Below are 16,033 nucleotides of genomic sequence, written 5' to 3'. Positions count from 1 at the left end.
CAGAGATTTTTCAGGGTGTTGAAATACACATCAAGAGATGAGACCTTGGTCCCTAATTTTCTCTTTGCACTTCCTTCATTAAAACCCTATTTTCCTAAAAACAGTGGCTAAGCCTCAGCCTAGACCAGACTAATTTAAAATATGGACAGTCCAGCCCAGTACGCAAGACATGGGAAGGACATAAAATGCCACACGATTGCCCAGTTCCACTTCATCTGGGTAGCTTGCAAATACATGCATGTGCACCAAGGTTTATGACAAATGCTCTTCTCTTCCCGCCATCTTAGTTAAGTGCTTATGTCCTTTGAAGATAAGAGAATTAGTCTGATAGAGAAAGATAATCAGGATTTTCCTTCTGAACATAGTAAAAACATGTATACAGGTTTATGCATACTCCATATATGCCAGCAGTTTTGATTCTTGAGCAAGCAGGATCAGATTTTTAAAGGCAGCAGATATACAGCAGAATATTTTGAAGTCTCTCACATAACTCCTCTTCATTTCCCATCTTTGTCCTTAAGCATCTACGCACATCTGGAGGTTTTCAAAAACAAGTTTTAAAAATCCTGTCATGTGCCTATTTGCATTTCCAGGCAATTAAAAATCTAAAAATATCCCTACTCATTTTACTAAGAGGCATTTATACTTCGAGAACATTCCGTTTCATTAATGGTCATTGAGTTTTTCTTAAGGCTTCCTTTATCTTTAAAACACATTTGGGACAGCCAGGGGATAAACTAAGCAGCATTAAATAACGTATGACTCATCAACGTGCAGGAACTCAATGTCTAGGTGAGTACGTCCAATGAAAAGGTGTTGCGGATTCTTGTTCCAGTGGCATTCCTCTCGTTAAGCGGAACGTAAGGTGCCTTCTTCTTTCAGCTTTGACTTTTCCCCGAGTCATCTTTATTATTCAAAGTGCCATAGCATGAACCGTAAGAATCTGGTTGTATTTTGCCTGTCAATTTTTGTCCTAAGGAAATGGGGTGAGAGAAGGGAAAAACAACAACTCCGTGAAGAATTTTAATAAAACAAATCCCCCAACCAATCCATCATTTGAACATTCCTTGCTCCAGTAATCATTGTTTTCATTTGACCGGTTGTAACAATAGCTTGGAAAAACTCTGAAAAATTATTTGAAAAATCTGTTGGGAACAGGAATATAAATTAAGGGAACAGTATATTTATTAAATACGACTAGAGCACATTTCTGACTCAACTCTCCTAGGTCATTCCATTATCTGATATCTCATTTTTAAACAGACAGGGGAAAAAAAAGTCCTACTTACCAGGAATACATCCACAGTCAATGTAAGGAACTTGTAAACGCTCCTCTTTTTTATTTACTGCAATTACAAATACACTGAGGAAAGACAGGAGACACCTGCAAAATAACAGCGGCATCATACTATTAGAAACAGTTCACTGCGACTGAGATGAGAACTTTTACCCATGTTTTTGTTCAAGGATTTACAAACACAAGCTGCTCTGTTTTTAAAGAACCTTTTGCTGCTGCCAGCTCTGAACCTTCATCTTGGGCTCCTGTCAGAGTAGTTCGTGCCTCCTGGAGCTTTACAATTGCTTCCAAGGGCTTTGTATTAAAATGATGCTTTCAGTAATGTATACCTAATCAAATACCTGTGAGCGTGAGACCGCAACCTTTAGATTCCTGAGCAAATCTTCACACACCACCTCAGCTAGCACTGCAGCATCTGCGATTTCATCAACAACTCGGGCTTGTTGCAGACAATCAACATCTCTGTTGTTTTTCTCACTTGACTGCGTGTCTCAGGGGCGAGCTGTAAGCCAGGAGCAATGAGAAACCGCTACGCTTGGACAAATCTCCTATCTACTCCGTGTTGGACACACAACCGCTACCTCCTGCCTGCCAAATCCATGGGTGGATTTACTCATCTCCATTTTCTTTCACTTTTCCCATAGTCATGCAACACTGCAGTTCTGGGCATCTTCTGCAGTCTGACTGCAGGGGATGAAGATGTCTGCACTCATCGGCCCAGCTGTCTGACAGCAAGAGGACAAGATGGTCCCGCAGTTCTGGGAGGTGCTTTTAACCATCTCATGCCCATCCTTAATTAATGTTCACCTCTCTCCCCTGAGCTATTGCTGTGCTGGTAGTCATTTTATTTCTGGCTCTCAACACTAAGGGCCTTTTTCAAACATGTATTTTAACAACTAATTAGCATGCTTCCTTGGCACAGGAAGAACCTTGTAGGCAAGCAACTCCTCTAAATGCCCACATCTAATGGCTTCAAAGGGCAGCTGGACATGCAGGTGGAACATTCCATGGGAGATTTCTCACATAGGTACAAGCAGCCTTACAACATCTTTGGTGGAAAGCAGTGGAGGAACACTTGTTGCTAACTTTTCATCTTGTCATGGTAGTAGTTCATAAGTATCTCACATTTTTACATATTTGGATTCAAAACCAGGCCTCCAAACTCACATAGCACAGATATTAAGTCTTTCCTTTAATGTCTTTTCATCCTACTATTCCATAATACTTTAGTAACAAGACAGGCTTCTTCTTACTGAGAAAAGAAGTTCCATGCGGCAATGCTCTTGCAGTACAAGCGTTTGTGCAGATTGCAGGCTGATACACTTACCCGAACAGAAACATGAACACACTCAGGAAAGCTGCACTTTGGAATTCCTGATAAAATATGACCCCTGGAATGTGACAGAAACAAGAATTGCAGATCTTGACTGAATTCCAAGTGATATGAATTACAGCTGGGAGGGTCAGGAGCGATGTCATGCTCAAGTGGAGAAAAAAAATCCCAAATATGGTATTAATACACATTGTGGTGGGTTCGTATTATATACCCGTATGCCATTATCAAGTCTTTCTCAAGATACTGCAAGAGACTGGAGAAGATTTAGTCTATCAGGCTGGAGCATGTGCTGTGTTAGTTACTGCACAGATGCAGGTATTTTTTGCATTGTCAGCAACAGTTTTTGTGCAGGTCAAACTCAAAGTCAAACTCATGGGCATACAGCTAGCAGGTTCCTGATGGATTTAATTAAGCCACTCCAACTGTGTGGACACATTAACTCCAACTGGGAACAGGTTTTTGATAACTAGCTGTGTCCCTGGTGTTTGCACCAAGTTAAGGGCTCCAGCAGCCAAGTTTGCCTAATCTTTCTGGCTGAAGGGATCACTAACTCTTTCTGGGCACCCCTCAAACAGGAATTAGCACCTCTGCAGTGGAGATGACAGAGCCAGATGTGTATCTGGAGCTCAGCTGCCCTAATGCACAGCCAAGTGTATTTGCTTTAAACCACTGATGAGCATAGTTTTGCTTAGAAACACCATAGTGTGAACCAGAGCCACTGAAGTGTGACTGTATCTTCAAAGGCTGCGGCTTGGGATGGGGAAATCACAAGAGGAGGTATCTTCCACCAGTATCCCAGCAAGATTCAGCAGAGCTTGTTCTCTAAGTCCTACACTGGTATAACTAACCTGATGCAAATGCATATGTATCCAGTCTCAAAGCCATTAAGCCATTCCTGAATAGGTACTTGATCTCTTATGGAGGCACAAGGCCAATTTCCCCATATGGCTGCAAGAATGCAACCCTCTTTTGGCAAAAGTCTCAGTCACAAACTGAAGGCCTCCTAATGCAGGTGCCGAGGCAATCTGTGCACGAAGCTAACTCCCCTTCTCATTAATGGCAGCTCTGCATGAGAAACTCCTGCACAGCAATGACAGGAAAGCCCCCGGTGTGTGTTAAAATGAGTCATAAATGTTATAACAACACGATCATTTTGGCTCATTGCTGATGCAGCGTCTTAGTTGTCCTCCCTGCTCATGTTCTTCCACTCTACACCATTTCCAAGATCTGAAGTTCCTCTTTAACAACACCGAGTTCAGAGTTCTCACCCAGAATAAAATGCTAAATGCTTAAAAGGTCTTTGGAGTCATTTTATTTCCTTCACTTAACCTAGAATTCCACCTTCTGAAACTGAATATACACTAACTACTATGAAGCACAGCTGGTTGTCATTTGAGCAGTTTGCCAGGCTGTTAAAATTACTCTACCAGCTCAGATACGGGGAGGTTGGTGTGCACATGGGAAATGCATTTGCTGAATGTCAAGATGCAGCTAAGATGAATGCAGGTAATTCTAGTGAGCCAGTAAGGCACAGCAAACTGTACAAATCAATTCTGGAAGTGCCAGAATTCGGTAATTTTTATTTTGCTTTGAAAGTTGTGAACCGGCTCATTTTTCAGAGCATAAACACCTGTCACTTAGGAAAAACTTTTTGTGGAGACAAACGTGACTGGTTTGTGGTCCCTTCTAAAGACAGTAACGTCTGAAAACTCAGTGCTTAGTAAACCATTCTGTACAGACCGGGGGTCAGAAACCAACCTGAAATGATGGCGCTTGTGGTGCAGAACACAAAGTTAATAGGCACAACTGTTCTTGCTTCATATAGGGGCATTGCTTGATTTAAGAACCTGGAAAACAAGTGTTATTGCACCACTTGGCTACAGGAACTTCATTACACTTTAAGTAAGGTTAAGCTGGCTTCTGTCAGTTTATTGTGACCATTTCTTACCACTATAGCAAACAGTCCTTGACAGATGGGTATGTGTATTGAATTTACTTACCAGTTTTGACTTTGCGGAGTACAAACAAACAACAACAAAAAGAGCAAAGCAAGAAAGTTGGAATGGATTCTTCTGGCCACAGACTGCCATTGGAGAGTCCTTTGAAGCACTCCTGGAAAAACTGCCTGCCACAGATAAGGGAGGAATGGTAGGATATTGATGGCCATGGTGTGCCGCAGCTCTTGGAAGAAGTGCTGCCAGGGACAAGTTGCTCTAATTTAAGAAAGTTGGGTAAGGATATATTTCCAGCACGGACATACATATGCAAGTCCTCATAGAACTGTTGCTCAGTCCAACTTGGCTAAAGCATGCATTTGCATGTTTATCACGCCATGCGATCGCACCCAGATACACTCAGATCCACTGGGAAAGTGCAGGAAAGTGGCTCCAGGCCTGTGCTCCTTGGGTTGGAAACTCTCTCCTGTTCTTCTCAGAAGGGCAACCCAAACCCTCATCAAAATAGTCAGCAAGAACTTGCAGGCACATGAGTGTGAATAGCAGACAAACCTGCAGCACTGAGACACCGACCGTGGAGCAGCCCACACATTCTGCATCAGCAAGCGAAGAAGGCCAAGCACTAACCCACTTGTAAGGAGACCAAAACCATCAACATTTCCCCACAAGGTGATGAATCATGAGCATGAGCTCTTGGATGCACCGATAGTCTGTTATGGGAATGGTGCATTTCAAACTGAAAGAGAAAAATCAGAAGACTGTAGAGTGTATTCAAAACCTATAAAAAGAACCACACTTAAATGTTTCAGTGGTACAATATATGTGAACAGTAAAAATCCAAGCTTGGATCTGTTTTAGCCATTAAAGTAATTGCATGGTTATTTTAGCAACTGTTGAACAGTCTCCATGGTGCTTTAAAAATAAAGAAATCCTACATATCCACAGGATAGTCAGGATTTTGAAGTCATTGAAAACACCTCATTATTTTCTCCCACTTGCAACAAGCTTGGTCACAAGGACTAAAGTAGTGATACTGAGCCCAGCACTGAGTCCACGAGGATGCAGCAGCCCAGGTTGTTGTTGTGAGCTGACATAACAGTCAAATAAAATAAGAGAAGAAACTGAGAATGAAAAAAGTAAACTGACAGCACTGTCTCCTTTAGCAAATGCTTCCAACAGAGGAAGGATGAAGAGTCAAGGAGCCTAGGAAACAAAATGAGCACATTTTCATTTTGACCCAGAAAATAGAAAGAATAAAAGTGTTGGCACAGAGAGGTTAATTCAGCAGATTCCTATTTACCAAACTTCTATTTCCTATTTTTAATGCCCTGAGTTGTTGCCCCAGTGAAGACAAGCTGGATGTAAATCACTCCACTATTGGTTATGGCGGAGTTCCTGAGTCAGCCATGGAGAGTCACTGCACAATAACACATGGACTTTCTGATTCCACGTGGGAATGGTATGTTCTGCCACAGCAAAGCTGGATTGGCTCTTCTACCAGCAAATAATCCTGTAAGTAAGCACTGGAGCAGTCTAGATGAGATTACTGAATGATGCTATCAGCACCTGAAGCATAAAGGGAAGGGACCCTCTCTTCAGCTGCAAGTCATATTTTACCAGGCTGCCACCCCTGGCAATCTGCAAAGTCAGCATGAAACAATCACTTAACAGGCCAGAGGCCAGCAGGGAAAACTCTGATGTCCCCCACTCACCAGAAGCTATTTCCTAAAACAGCACAGGCATACAAGGCAGCAGGGAGCAGCATGCACATGTTAACAGAAGTGGGGAGAAAGTGGGGGTAAACTCTTCTTCAGTACGATGAGTGGCATGAGCTAGGCACAAGAGGTGTAAAATGAGGGTAAATGCGGCCATTTGATTATTCAGCACTGAAGATTTCTGAAGGTAATAAAGAAAAAGTATCAGGAAAAGAAATGTCATGTAATGAGTTCAAAACTTGTGCCAAAATAAGAACCACATTTGGCCAAACTTTGTTTAAGGTGACAGTGAGAGGAAGCATCTACCTAATTAATCAATTTAGAACTGAGAAATAAAGCCTAAATAAACAGTATTATCAGCTGTAGGGAATTCATACATCTGTCAGGGTTCTGCCAGGAATTTGCCACATTGAAGAGAAATTTGTATCTAGGGGCCACGTCAGAGCTGAGAAGAACTGACAGGTAAATAGATACAAAGGTGAGGAGATACAGAGAAACTCACTTACTTGACTTGGAAAACACAAGAAGTTGCCATTAAGATGAGCATGATATAGAAAACAGGGTAAGTTAGCTGCATTTTCCCCTTGGCGGAGAGCATTATCATGCTGGCCACAGCCTTCACGGCGATGACAGTCAATGAAGCTGAAAGGGAAAGGGAAGGATTAACAGGGCAGGACCCACAGTGGTGACCTCAGAGCATCAGTGAGAGATGTGCCATGGAATTGATGCCTAAAGAGACACTGAGGTGGAATTTGGGCACCTAAAGCCAAGGGTGTGATTTATAAACATTTGCTAAGTTAATACCTCAGCTCAGAAAGAGCTTTAACTCTGTGTGTGCTTTACTGATGCGTTTTGCAGGTCTTCCAGAACTGATGTCTGCAACCCCGCATCTGTCCAAAGTCTCCCTGCTTTCTGTGTAGCAGAGGGAACAGACTAATAAAATCTTACACAGTGTGTGAGAGAGAGACAGAAATTGAGCTGGGTTCAAAGAAAGACCCCATCCATTTCTGCTGCTGAGTATATGCCCTCCACGGTGGGCAGAGGTGCTCAAACAGCCTCCACATCTGCCAGACATCTTTTATTCAGCCCCAGCTGCTAATCTGGCCCCCTTGTTGCATTGTGCAAGCATGAGAGGGCTCCTTCTCCGCTCAGAGTAGTCAGCACACCTACTAGCAGCCTGCACATGATACGGTAGCCAGAAATAGCCCCTCACCCTCACCCTAATCTGCTGAGATGAGCAGGTCAGAGCTGATCTGTGGGATCACGTCACCAAGCACCTAATTCTCCCCACAGGTTGTGTACAGGGTCCAGGCAGTGAGCACAGGGTCTGCACTACATGTCAGGGAGGTGAGTCTTAAGATCTAACAATAGTGTGTTTTTAACCCATTCAATCATCAGTGCATGCCCTCCCCCAAAAAAAAAGGTCTCAGCAGGTGATGATTTGGTATAGGTGTCAGCAGTTTGGAGAAGTCTTGCAACACACATCTTCTAGAAAAGGGGCTGAGAGCTGAGCTAAGAGCTACTTCAGGTTTCTTTTTGGAGTGCGCTCTTGCTTTGTTGAAGCTAAACCAAGGAGGTTGTGATGACTGCAAGAAAAAATACAACAAACTCAAACTGATAATGGTAAGAAGAGTCAGGGTGCAGCAGTGACCTTTGAAGAGAGGTAATTCATTGTCAGGAACGCTGCTCCCCAGCTGGGATCCAGTTCCACCCAGTTCCAGAGCTGGGAGTGTTGGATTTCCGTGTCTGATTCATCCTCCTGTCGCTGCAAAATTCAGATTGGCAAGGCAAGCTGCACTGTGCAAAGAGTACAGAGCAGGGGCTTGGAGGGAAGGTGGGGGAAGAAGAATGGATTTGGGTCTGAGATTTTGACTGCAAGCGTTTTTCTTACAGCAAGTCCAAAAGTTCAGGGGGAGTTTAGGAGTTGTATGCACTTGTGATGATCCTGCTCACCATCATGGAATTCATTCCTTTAATGGCAACCTTTGCACCTAGTGCTTTGCTTCCTGCTCTGTAATTGAAATAGGTGGAGTAGTTCACCAAACACAGCAGTAACAGTGAGCAGGGTGGGTCGAATCCTGACCCACACTGGGGCTTATGATAAAAAGCCAGAAATACACAAAGCCCCCAAGCAGCCCACATAATTTGTGTTGCAACGGGGAGAATTATTGTTTTGGAAAGAACACTTCCAGGTAAAAACCAGTGGTCTGAATTGTCCAACTAAGTAAAAACTGCTGCAAAATAGTTTCTGATAAAAGGCTCGTTTCCTTCTCTTATAATTTTAACAAACCAGAAAAAGCAAGAAGGTGGCACTTTTTGGGTTATGATGTTATTTTTGTTTTGGCCTTGTTTTGTTTGAAAAGGTGGAATGCTCTTTTAGCAAACGGACCTGGAATAGGTTTCAAACCCCTAGGGAATGGTTTCTCTGTCTCTGAGAAAGACAGAGAAGCTCCAAGCTTCTTCAAGCTAGAGTGACAAATGATGCCACTGTCCAGCTGTTAGAGCAGGAAACTCAGAAATCCCACTTTAATCTGAAATATTTCCCCCCAAACTTATGATAACTCCCAGTACATGCATGAGGTAAGATAATTCTCTCCAAATGGACTTGCAGACTTACAGTAAGTAAAACATTTGCAGATTTCATGATCACCTCTGTGTTTTCTTCATAATGGAAGTAGCTTCCACATCCAGTGGAACACAAAGGCTGCCTTCTCTTTCTACATTTCATTTACATCCATGTGAACCCTTCACCAGGAATGAATCTGTGCAGATGTTAGGTAAGACAGAAATCCCCTTCTGTGAGCTGCCCCTGAGAATTTTGGGCACGGTGACCCCATTCCTCACCTGCCTGTCCTGCAGCCACTCCAAGAGCAAGGAACACATAGGATGGGTGTGAGCCCTCCCTCACGTCCCATGGCTGTGCCCAGCAGAGATGTCAGATAGAAAGCAGTGCAGCTGTGCAGGGACTCCCAGGTACCAGGACAGCTTCAGGAGCTGGAGCCAGCCACACTTCTGGATTTCCTGCTTGGGGGAACTGTCTGAATTTCAGTATTTCCCATGAGCCAGGATTTGTTTGTTTGTGCCTCTTTTAATAGTGCAGAAATAATGACACGTTTTTCCTGAAGCTGCCCATGCTCACCAAAACCTCAGCAGCCACCAGCTGCAATTGTTGTATTTGCTTGATTTCAGCCTTGCCACCAAGCTGCAGTGAGTGCCTCCTGGGCTTTCCAGAACTTCTGCTGCTCAACATCCTCACCTCATCCTTTGGCACTGCTGGTGTTGGGACTGGCAGGCTCCACAGCAAAACAAGCACACAGGGCTTCACAGCCTGATGGACTACCTCCCCTAGACTCAACCCAGAGCTGCCCTTTTGCTGGGTCTGCCCCAAACTGTGGAAGATGAGCATGGAAATCCATCCTGAGTTCTTCAGCTGTGTGGCAAGAACGCCGAACCACTCATTGCCTGGGAACACTGCGAGGTTGGAAACCAGTGGGCAGCTCAGCGAGCTCCGCCAGAGCTGCCAGTCTCTATGCTAGGAGTTGTCTGGACTCTCAATCTCTCTTCCAAACCAAGAGCACTCAAACACAATGATGGCTTTTGGGACTCTTCGATCTCTGCTTCATACAGGGAGAAGGAAATCCTTCAAGGCTTCTCCAGAGCTGCTGATCCTAATGTTCAAGGTGCTGGGAAATTTAGTAGGGGGACAGTCCCAGAAAGGTAGATATGAAAGGAAGTCTGAGCTTCTCAGCTAAGTGAAAAGCCAGGAAGGAGTCCGTAAGAATGCAGCCAATAAATCTGCATGTGTTTTACAGTATATCACTGGCAGACTTTATTGAAATTCAGTTTTATAAAACAGTTCTGACCAGCTCCATGAGAAACACACTCTGTAAGTCTTTGCAGGCTGATATATCCATCTAGAGAACTCAGTGAAAATACAAGGGCTTCTCCAACAGTAATGTCTCCTATTTGATTATGTCAGCCCATGACATCAGAGGCAGATGTGGATGCTATGGCAGTAGAGGCTGAACCTTCCCACCAATATTCTGTTACATGTTGTTGCTGTGTGACAGATGGCAGCAGAGGGACAGTCTGACACAGGCACAGACTGGCGACTGACGTGGATGTGTGTATAGAGATGGTGTACCAACAGGGTTTCATAGACAAGCTGACGAGGACGAGAAAAGAGATGGAGCAGTGACAAATTCTTAATGTATGCCTGCTTGCAGGGGAGCTTTAAAGGCCCCCTCCTGATATTTTTCATAACTGGTTCCAGTTTGACTTTAATGAAATGCCTGATAAATGCTCTGTCTTGTTTCTCTGAGTATTGATTATTTTCTGGTGCAAGTGTTAATCAGGGGACAAACTTCAGTGACCTGCTGATTTCTTATTGTGTTTCTAGAAAGATGGTGAAATTTCCATGCACAAAGTATCACAGCATACGCTTACAGAGTGCTTACACAGCCTTAAACTACTCTGGCTTAAAAAATTGATTTTCCCAACTATCCTGCTCTGCTCCACAAAACAAAGTTTCAAACAGTTTGCTTTCTCAAGATCTAAAGCATTGGTTTAAAAAGCTTCAGAGCATCGTTGCACACACCATATTCGTATAAGAAGCTCTCTAAAAAGAGCTAGCCCCAGCAATGAGCACAGAAACTACATTTCGTAATTGCCTTTTCTCTTCAAAAAGACCACAGTAAAATGATGTGAAATGTTTCAGTGATTCTCCTCCCCTTTGAAGTGACCCTAATCTAAACTGGCTGGGGAGTCTGGGTGACAAGGAATTATCAAGTGACTGACAGGAACATCAAAGTGAGTAATACATTCTTACCCAGCAGCGCCACCATCATTAACAGAACCACAATGTGTTTCACAGCCTTTCTCTTGTAAAAATAAAGGAGAATGCAGAATATTATGACTTCTAAAATCTGGAAATAAAAGGGAAGAAAGTTAGAGTCTCAAAACTGTGCAATAAATGCTTCATTCAAAGTCTTTGGAATGTCACGTTTTTGCTCTTCTAGCTATATTTTCTCACTGGTAGCATTGGAAGAGTTTGAAGGTGACAGTAAAGATATCTATGTTTACTGAAAATAATTTTTGCAGAACTTCTGTGTTTTTAATTCCTGCAGAGTAAGGCACTTACCTGGGGAAACAGCAGTCTCTCCTTCTGGACATGGTATTCTTAGCGTCACTCCTCGTGAGGTGCAGAATTATGCTTGCTGACCTCTTTGCCCTTCTCCCAAGCCCTGCTCAGAAAAATCCCCCAAACCCAGTCTTTTTGCTCTGACTTTCTGCCATCCATCATCATGGAGAAAACATTTATTTGCTGTGGCAGTTCTCAGATGGCAGGGTACCTGTCAGGAGCTCACCTGGAAAAGCTCAGTGACACACCAGCAGACCACACTGCAGGACAGCTGCAGCTGCTGAAGTACTTTTACTCATGCTGTGCATGGTCCAGACTTGTTCCCTCAATAACATCTGACAGTTGGTTAAATTTACGGACGTGATGTTAATTCGTCTCGTTGCATCATCACCTCTGTAGAAGCTCCCTGCTGTTCCAGCTGCCCAAGCCACCAACAGGCTTTTCTCTGTGCTTACTGGAACTGAATAGCTTCAGGGAGTGACTGAGCTTCCACATCCACAGCATCCCAAAAGGATGAGGATTCCTCTCCTACCATGCTTAACATAGTTGCCCAAATGCCCCTCTTGGCTAAAGTCAACAGAAAACGTCTTGAAAACAAGAATGATGGGGCCTCAGTTCTGAGGGGTTGCTGAGAGCCCCCTGTCCTGAGAGGCTGGATGGAGAAAGAGAGGTTTGTGCACATGAGGAAGGAACTGAACGGGGGGAATAAGACAGAAAATGAGATTGTCATTGGTACTGAATCTATTTAATGTCACTGTTTTACCAGTGAAAAAAGTCAAAGAAAAACCATGCCTCTACCCCTTTGGTTCCATCAATAGCATGTTATTTTGTATTTTATACAGCCCCTCCACTCTTAACACAGCACTACAATAGAGAAGATCTGGGTGTTGCTCTGCTGCTCTTTAAAAAGAAGGAACTGAACGGTTAGCAGCAGTAGTTCTACAATGTAAGACTAAAAGTTTCTCATCGTGGAAAATGAGTGCACGAGTAAGAAGATGTCAGCTGCATTCAACAACCAACATTTTCTACCACACTCACTCTCCCCCAGATTATTAGTGTGCAAAAATATGAACAGTACCAGCACAAATATGGATTTTATGTTACCATTCAAAGAAATTCAAGCATTTCTTACAAGAGTAAGAATTTTTTTGGTAAATGTTTGAAAGCATTTTGTTGTTGGTTAAAAGAAACAAAAGCATTTCTGGACTAAGCATTGTTCAATCATCTTTGCAATCTCTTGCAGAATGCTCCTTCCAGAACAACACCGCTAGTGTGCCTGCAGGGATGAAAGCTGGGACACCATATGGTAGAACGAGGCCTTTGCCTCAGCCTCCCAGTAAGGAACCTCAGCTGCCTACCCATCTTCATTCTGCAGTATAACACTGGGTATGTCTCAATTGGGAAACAAAGCAGAAGACGTTAGCAACTGCAGGCTTGTGAGTTCATCTTGGTCTCCCTGTGGAAAACTGCAATGGTTTTGAGGGAACTCAAGAGGAAAAGTAAAGGTAGTGGCTTCACTGTTTGTGCCACTGGCAAACGCATCTCAGGGCCTGAGGGAAATATCACATTTTCCAGCTGCAGCTACAACAGCCTTCAAATTGCTTCAGTTGATTTTTTTTTTTTTTCTTTTTTTCTTTTTTTTTTAAATCAGCAAACAAATGCTAATGGAATAGAAGAAAGCTGTGCTAAATAAATATCTCCCATGTGGAAAGGTCCTCACGCTAAAAAGAAGTTCCAGAGATGTCCAAGAACTCCTCCTCCATGATGTGCTGGCCCAGGAGGTGGCTGGACAACCTGGCTTAAGGATGGGGGCATGCCACTATGTGACATGGCACTGCAGGACCTGCTCCCATGGCTCTGGTGCAAACCTGAGCACCCATTGCCTCTCCCAGCCCCTCAGACTGGTTGTGTAGAGCGTGCAAAAAAAACACATGAGACAGCCTGATGTAAGCAGCCAGCTGTACCTCAGGTATATATATATACTCCCTAGACAGCTTTAAGAGATCCACTCACCATGCAAGAAAAGAGAAATGCCTTTAGCTTCAGCTAAACCTAGGAAGAAGGCTGATAGTTTCTTCTCAGGGCTGTTATTTAAGTTCATACTACTCTCCTTTTCTGCATTTAGCATGAAATGCAAAATATCAGATCTTGCCTCCTGCTACTCAGCAGACAAACTGCTCTTCCCATCAAGAGGTCCCCATTAATCAGAAGACAAGGGGAGGCCACTGCACTGCACTGAGTTGCACTACAAGTGGAGTGCATGGCTCCTAACAAGACCTCATGCAGACAGGGACCTGTCTTGGGGGTGTTGCCTTTGGTTGTCTTGAGAATTACCCAAAATGGTACTCAGTTTCCACAGATGTTAGCTGCAGTTGTGTTAAGTACAGCAACCAGAAACGTGTAGAATCTAACAACTAACTTAAATATATTCTGTTTATAGAACTGAAGGAACTTGACTTGCTTACAATCATTTTTACAATTGTAACTTATCTGTACTGAAGTCTTCTCAGGTCCACATCATCAACATTTTTATAGTTGTGATGTTTTCCATATTTCTAAGCATTACCAGAAGGCACCCGGAACAACATACCGCATTGTCTGCCTCAGCTGTTTTTCTGGGACATATAGCAATGCAGGCACCAATGAACCAGAATGGACTTTGAAGGAAAAACAGAAACCAATTTTGTTATTTTGATATTGAAAATAAGCAACTCTGTGTTCACCACTCTTTTGTTTCTAAAAGCTTCATCCGTACCTGACGCCTTCTACAGTGACTCAAAGTGTATGTATACAACAAAGAAAGCAAGCTAGGATAGTCGTTCCCACTTAGACATGAATGCAAAGTCTCAGAAGGTGGCTCATAGTTGTCTCATGGGAACCGCAGGCTATTTCTGCAGAACTCCACTGATGCCAGTGGTGAGCCACATGGGGATGGTTTAGCACCCACACAGAACATTTTGTACCATCGGGGCTTTGTATTCCTCAGCAGACCATACTTCAGGACTACTTTTAGAAAGACCGTTGGACTGCTTCATACTTTTGCACTGTCTCCTTTCTATATATATTTATACTGGAAACTCGGCAACTTCTGCTGTAGCTGTGCCTTTTTATATATCAAGCAGCCAACCTGTGCTAGAAATTTTACAAACAAATATGAAGTGCTAATTCCCAGTCCAAGAGAATATTTACAGCAGGGTTTGCTTGAACTTCCAGCAGCATGCCAGGCACATCAGACTGGTACTTCTGGGTCTCTTGCGGGGACTCTAATTCTTCCCTTTTCTTTTGACACAGGAAGATCAAATTAATCTAGTAGAAGGAACAAATCAAACTTGATTTATTGTTGAGTCAAGAACACTTGCTGTGTAGTTGCTCCATTTTCCCCTGTAACCCATGCTGTAGAACTGGATGCTGGCTGAGGAAGGAAAAGGAGGGGAAAGAAAGTCCAGGGGTTACCTGTCACTTCCTTATACTTTCTCCTAAGAAGAATATAATAAAATCTTCTTACTATTCATCTGTGTTCTCATTAACTGTTCCTGAAATGCAGGCCTGGGGAAAAGCCCTTTTCCAGCAACCTGTTGGCTTTAAGGAAATGTGCACATCATATGGCACAGTTGTGGTTTCATGGTGGGTGGATGGGAGGATTGTCTCCTTCCACCTTCTTTACATGAAAAGGGTGAAGCAGTAGTTCTGTACCTAGAACAATAGCCTGGTTTGGTACCTATAGGTGGAAGGACATGGTTGAAGAGTATATTCATTAGGAAAAAGAGAGGGTGCTCCAGAAAGAAGCAACTGAGTTTCTTGTTCTGAATTACCTTCTTAAAACGTCCCCCTGTTAATTGCATGGACTTGCTGAAGCTCTTGCCAAAGCTGACCATGGCCTTACTGAGTACCCCAGTACTCCTAGGCATTGCCTTCACAAGCCAATCTGCTACCTGATCTAAAGTGCATGCTATGTTATTTATGTCTTTGGAGCGTGACCATTAATTTCTTTCCTTGGGTTGGATTATCATATTTCAGAAGCCTTAAAAGTGCACAAATAATAGAGCAAGAGGATCAACTTTTGTTTTGTGTTATCATGTACCTTGTGCTCAATAAGAACCCTCATTGAGTAGTTAATTTATATTTTAAATCTGCAGGCTGGATGAAGCACAAACACCCTCAGTCTGCCTACTCAGTGGCTTTCTAACTCAGCTTCCTCCTGAACAGAAACCTGGGCACTAACTAACTAATCTAACCCAAGCGAGAAAAAAGTAACCACTTCTGAAGCATCTTTTACATTCAGTGGGAGGAAAAATTTTTCAGAATTCCAGAGAGAAATTCCTGCTGTTCACTCTTATTTTGCTCCTGATGCTAATTACATGCATCAAAGAAGATGGATGGGATTTGAAGTTTGTATGTGGATCGTTTAACCAAAATGGCATTTTTGTATTTAATTCAAACTGCAGTTCAGATGAATCTGAATGGCAGTGAGACAGGCTTTCTATCCACATTTCAGCTCTGTACAAAGCTCCTTTGGGGCAGACTCAGCAACATGTAGATAAAACGGAGTGATATAAAAGAACAGAGGACTACTTTCAAAAGCACAATCTC

The 16,033-nt window shown here is 43.1% G+C and overlaps 1 protein-coding gene across 1 annotated transcript in view; it reads right to left on the bottom strand.

Moving 5' to 3' along the window:
* Positions 1 to 878: 878 nt before the first annotated feature.
* NIPAL2 (NIPA like domain containing 2) overlaps positions 879 to 16,033 on the bottom strand; it is a 44,632-nt gene continuing 29,477 nt past the window's right edge. The window contains exons 6-11 of the mRNA XM_072327252.1: positions 11,132 to 11,228; positions 6,810 to 6,945; positions 4,392 to 4,480; positions 2,625 to 2,688; positions 1,290 to 1,384; positions 879 to 973 (exon numbers count right to left, since the gene is read on the bottom strand). Coding sequence (XP_072183353.1) covers positions 879 to 973; positions 1,290 to 1,384; positions 2,625 to 2,688; positions 4,392 to 4,480; positions 6,810 to 6,945; positions 11,132 to 11,228 — 576 coding nt within the window. The remainder of the gene's footprint in view (positions 974 to 1,289; positions 1,385 to 2,624; positions 2,689 to 4,391; positions 4,481 to 6,809; positions 6,946 to 11,131; positions 11,229 to 16,033) is intronic.

The sequence above is a fragment of the Excalfactoria chinensis genome, chromosome 2, assembly GCF_039878825.1.
Source record: "Excalfactoria chinensis isolate bCotChi1 chromosome 2, bCotChi1.hap2, whole genome shotgun sequence".
Lineage (NCBI taxonomy): Eukaryota > Metazoa > Chordata > Aves > Galliformes > Phasianidae > Excalfactoria > Excalfactoria chinensis.
This window is presented reverse-complemented; position numbering and strand designations above follow the sequence as displayed.